A 6,000-nucleotide genomic window follows, 5' to 3' on the forward strand; every position below is an offset into this window, starting at 1 on the left:
AGTCGGGTTGATGGATTTTTATGAAATATCTGAATTTTTATGTAATACATTTAACATTTAAGTTTTTCTGAAATACATTTGACTTCTTTTGAAATACTCTTTTCATCTTCTGAAATAAATGTAATGTTTTCTGAAATACATTTGTTGTTTTCTGAAATACATATGGAAAATCTGAAATACTGTTGACTTTCTAAAATATATTTCAGCTTTTCTGAAATAAAGGTTCGGTTTTCTGGAATACATATGGAAAGTCTGAAATAAAGTTGGCATTTTCTGAAATATATTTCAGCTTTTGTGAAATCAAGCTTAGGTTTTCCTAAATACATTTGAGAGTTTCTAAAATACAATTGGAATATCAACATTTAAGTTTTTCTGAAATTTTCTGAAATAATTTTTCATCTTCTGAAATAAATTTAATGTTTTCTGAAACACATTTGTTGTTTTCTGAAATACATATGGAAAATCTTAAATACAGTTGACTCTTTCTAAAATATATTTCAGGTTTTCTGAAATAAAGGTTAAGTTTTCTGGAATACATTTGAGGTTTTTTAAAATACAATTGGAATATCAACATTTAAGTTTTTCTGAAATTTTCAGAAATACTTTTTCATCTTCTGAAATAAATTTAATGTTTTCTGAAACACATTTGTTGTTTTCTGAAATACATATGGAAAATCTTAAATACAGTTGACTCTTTCTAAAATATATTTCAGGTTTTCTGAAATAAAGGTTAAGTTTTCTGGAATACATTTGAGGTTTTTTAAAATACAATTGGAATATTTGAAATACGTTTGTGTTTTCTGAAATACATTTAAACTTTTCTGATATTAATTTGAGCTTTTCTGAAATAGAATTTATTTTCTGAAAAACATTTGTCCTTCTTCGAAATACTTTTGGAAAAGGTTATTATAAAACTTGAACTCATACTCATAAAGCCTAAGTCGAGAGCATCAGTACAGATTTTTCCGGAAGTTGATTTCAGAACTATTCTAACAAGTCGTGGTTGAAATTAAAACTATTTTTGTGAAAAATAATAGACGGAGATGAGTTCTTCAGTTTCTGGGAGGCGGTGCCTCTTAAATCAGATGCTTGTTGGGATGCTGAGGTTTCTGTGTACTCAAAGAAAACTGCTGGTTCAGCATTTCATTTCTCTACTTTATGGGCAATGTTCCCACCTCACTGTGTATATGATGTTCTGGAGACATAAGAAGACATTCAGTGGCAGTTCTGAGCGCGGTGTTTTGACGGGCGAAGCGAAGCACATGCGGACTGCTTGGCATAAACTGATTTGGAATTACAATAAAGGAAATGAAAGGAGACTTGTTTTTGAAATCAGTGGAGTTCTCATTCCTTAATTTTTATCTGTTAACGAAGGAAAATATTTACTCTTACTTTTTTAAATCGTCATTCATTGCCTACTAATATTTTAAATATTACCTGAATAACTTTTAAGACAATTACTAATTATACTTGCATTTTTATTTTATTTTAAACAGCATTTTGCTCTATTTGCGTTCATCGGAATTAAAACATCTTCATGGTGATATAATTTTTAAGGCAACACGCATCGCAACGGAGTTCAACTAAATTATCGGGATTTGAGAAAGACCGGATCAAAAACACCGAAGAAAAAATTAGAGCGCGGTACTGAATAGTTTTGAATATGGCATTCGTATCGATTGCTGAGTGGAATTTCAACTTATTTCGGTTGTCGTTTTAAAAACGACCTATTTAAAAATTTTTTTCAAAACACACACTATCTCCGAATTTGGTTGAAGAACGCCCTATATCAGAATTTTGTTTCAAAAACGTCCTATATGAACAAAACTTCAATGCAATGTTAGATAGAGCGTTTATGAAAAGAGTTCTGAAATAGAGCGTTTTTTAACCCAATGCTAAGATAGGATGTTTTTGAAGAAAACTCTGAGATAGGGTTTTTTTTAAGTTTTACGAAATAAGGCGTTTTTAAAATGGCAGACGATATAGGGTGATAATTCACTCATAAATCGATATTTGTTATATTAGCTTAGAAAAATAATGCTTCCTGTTTCGGTTGTTGGTATTGTTTTGAAACGGGATATATGAGACTGAAGTTTGTTCCGCCGAACAACAGCGGTTTTTCAAAACGGAAACTAAAGCCATTATAGGTATAAATATATTCTTATCCAAAAAAAACTTCACAACAAATAAATCATGTAAAAATATTTTATGAAACAATGTGAAATTGTTAAACCTTGCTGGGGTATTCACGTGAACCTGCTTATTTGCAAAAATGTTTATATATTTTTTACAAAGTTTACAAAAACGAAATACACTGTACATAAATAATTGTTAAGCAGTTGTGACGTGAACACCCCAAAAGATATCGTCAAAAAAAGTTATTGACTTCTATTTTTTATAAATTTGAAAGGTCTTGAAACAGCATACAAGCCTTAAACCGGGATTAGGTAAGATTCTTATTTGAATTTAATAATAATTAGCAAAATATTCTAACGATATTTTACAGCGCCTATCTTATGTGTACATTTTGTAGTAAAATTTTTGAAATCTTGGCTATAATTATTTATACATAAAATGTAATAAATATTGGAACATGAAAGCTTTCTAAGTCATTTATATATAACGCAGCTTTAAGACATTTATTCCTAAAACGTTTTTACTCACCTCGCGGGGTGGCAGGTAAAACTTTTTAAGCATCGAGGTTTAAAAACATCTTTTCGTCTATAGGTATTGATAAAAGTTTAAGAAAATAATATTTCCAGTTTCAGCAATGCCTCCTGCTTTATTTTGTGTTCCTGTCAGCTTGCTTTTTTAGAAGGTCGATGAAAAATTATTTGTTTTAAGCTAAGAACCTATCTAAGCTAAGATTAGTATTTTTCAAGAAATGTACTTAATGAGTTCTACCTGTCAGCCTACGATATTTGTACGTATTATAAGTATAGTTTGTGAACATTCATATGTAATATAAATTACTAAATTAAAAATAAAATTAAACCACAGCAGATATATAAAAAAAAATTAGTTTATAAAGGAAGGACACAATTTCACTCTACTCCGACGGTTCCAAAATGGACTGGGGTGTGGTAGCTGGTGTCATCTGTGGGTAACTTAAGGTGTCGCTGTCAGTCCGCTGGTATTTTCCAAGCGGAAAATCTGGATATAGAGAGGACATGTACGATTTTGTCGGGTGACTCGGCGAGGTAGTGCGAGATGTGCATTTGCTCAGATAGCCAAGCAGCATTCATGGCGCTTAACTTCCCAATAACTAAGTCTAAGTTCGTCAGCAACTGCAGCTGTGGTCGCTTCAAGACGCAACTAAATTCGTAAACATAACGTTGTATGAGTACCTCGTCAAAGAAACATGGGGGCAACGGAAAGGCAGATAAACTTGTAAAGCTGGAGCCCTGCTGGATGTTGCGTAGTCGATATGTGTCATCCACTTACATAAATCAAAAGAAACATGCATTCCGGGTTCAAGGACAAGTGGGTCTGCAGCTAATACTACTTGAAAACCTGCAAGATAACCAAGCAAAGGACCTACTAAATAGGTCAAGGAAAGAAATCTTTGGGATCACTGACACCGACACGGGACAATGACCGCTCGGCCTGCAGCCTGAGAAAACGGGGATCCCTTTCAACAGTATTTCCAGGATCTGCGGCGTGGAAGGCAGCAAAGAAACAATCATGCACTACCTGTGTGAATGTCCAGTTCTAGCTCAAACCAAGTTTATAACTATGGGCAGTTATACACTGCCAGCACTTCAGGAAGTAGCTACATGCTCTATCCGCACCAATTGGTTTGAACGAAACGCCGACTAGCCATACTAGAACAGCAGCAATTGGTTCCAGGAGAATGTGCATCGATATGGCGCCCCGCGGGTTTAAAAATATGTTGCGAAATTTCCCAATTAATATAAAATAAGTAATAAAAACTGAAGGAGGTATCAAATCCAACGACAATATTGGAACAACATATGTATGAAATTCATGTGAATGTATGAAACTCATGTGAATATAAACGGAGTAATGAAATTAAGTTTTGTTCGTTGGCAAAAGTATAAAACAAACTTGGTAAAATGACTAATTAAATAATATACCTAATTACCCAATATCCTTTACCCCCTACCTACCTTGCGCATGCAGCAAATGGTGCGGATGTCCATGCGTATGATGTTGCAGCGACAAATGATGATGTTGTTGTAGAGCATGCAAATTGGCTGGATGTTGCGTAGTTGCAGCGCCACCACCACCATCACCGCCACCGCTCACGCTTAAATTATGCGGTAAAAATGCAGCTGCAACAGCGGCATGAGCATTAAAATAGGCCATGCGTGAGGCAGCAGCAGCTGCCATTGTCATCTGATGATGATGATGATGATGATGCTGTTGCTGATTGTGGTGGTGTTGCTGTACTTGTTCTTGTTGTTGTTCTGTCCTCGTAGCAGCAGCAGCAACAACATTCAAAGGCAAGGCAGATGTAACACTACTATTCGCATCTGTAGTGACCACGGATGATGAGGCTGCGGTTGCATTTGAGGCCACAGTCGTTGCAGTATTCAATGATGTGGAATTGGAACTGCTATTACATACATCAGCAGCTAATTGCTTGGGTGATGGAGTGCGCGTTGTTTTTGTTGGTTTTGGTGGTGACGGCGTGCTACCGCTACTTAATGGTTGCGCTGCAGCAGACGAATGCATTTTAGTTTTTGTACCGTTTGTATCGTTGCCAGTGTGTTCGCTTGAGTAGTTAGATTTTGCAATTACAGCGGCGGCGGCTGCTGCAGTAGCGGCTGAGTTGCTCAAGCTAAGCAGCTCTTGTATGGCAAATGGTGAGCGTTGTGTCATTTTCAAAACTATATTTTTTCGTTTGGTTTTAAACAAATTTTTTTAGTTTACTATTTTTATTTATTCTTATTTTGCTTTTTTGATTTCTTTCTTTGATATTCTATATTTTATTTAACTGTTGTCATTTAATCGTCTATTAATTTTTAACATGTTTAAATATTAAACTGGGTTTAAGATGGTTTATTAAATAAGTTTTTTTGCTTATTTAAATCAATTTAATTATAGTTTACTTTATTCTTTTATATTTATTTTTATTAATTCTTCATTATATTTTGTTTTAGCTATTTTTATACTCAGAGTGTTTTGCACGCAGAGTATATTAACTTTGATTGGATAACGGTTAGTTGTACAGGTCTAAAGGAATCGAGATAGATATATACTTTCATATGTATATCAAAATCAACAGTATCAAAAAAAAATTTTATTGAGCCATGTCCGTCCGTCTGTCCGTTAACACGATAACTTGAGTAAATATTGAGATATCTTCACCAAACTTGGTACACGAGCTAATCTGGATCCAGAATAGATTGGTATTGAAAATGGGCGAAATCGGATGATAACCACGCCCACTTTTTATATATGTAACATTTTGAAAAACACAAAAACCCTGATTATTTAGAAAATAATACACCTATAATGTTGAAATTTTACGACTGATATTGAGACTCTTGATAAAAATAAAAAAAAAAATTTTAAATGGGCGTGGCAACGCCCACTTGCGATAAATCAATTTTACAAATAATATTAGTCCTAAATAAAAAATCGTTAAACCTATCGTAACAAAATTCGGCAGAGAGGTTGCCTTTACTATAAAGAATGCTTTGAAGAAAATTTACCGAAATCGGTTAAGGACCACGCCCACTTTTATATAAAATATTTTTAAAAGGGTCGTGGATGAATAAAATAAGCTATATCTTAGCGAAAAGGAGCTTTTTAACAATAGAATTTTACTTTGTAAATTGAATTATAACATTAAATTGGAAAGCACTAAGCAATTTTCTATGTTTGGGGAGCTATAACTCGAAGAAAAATTAACATATCGTAATGAAATTGTGTACACATATTTTCCTTATAGCAGAAAATATTTCTAGTAAAAATGGACGGGATCGGTTAAAGACCACGGTAACTTAGATATAAAATAAATTTAAAAGGATC

The 6,000-nt window shown here is 33.6% G+C and overlaps 1 protein-coding gene across 1 annotated transcript in view; it reads right to left on the reverse strand.

Annotated features, from left to right (window-relative positions):
- Window positions 1-4,845, reverse strand: part of Vsx2 (Visual system homeobox 2) — a 330,585-nt gene extending 325,740 nt beyond the window's left edge. Inside the window, exon 1 of the mRNA XM_067779379.1 lies at window positions 4,131-4,845. Within this exon, the coding sequence (XP_067635480.1) occupies window positions 4,131-4,845 (715 nt within the window). The remainder of the gene's footprint in view (window positions 1-4,130) is intronic.
- Between the last annotated feature and the right edge of the window lie 1,155 nt (window positions 4,846-6,000).

The sequence above is a fragment of the Eurosta solidaginis genome, chromosome 4 (genome assembly GCF_040869045.1).
Source record: "Eurosta solidaginis isolate ZX-2024a chromosome 4, ASM4086904v1, whole genome shotgun sequence".
NCBI lineage: Eukaryota > Metazoa > Arthropoda > Insecta > Diptera > Tephritidae > Eurosta > Eurosta solidaginis.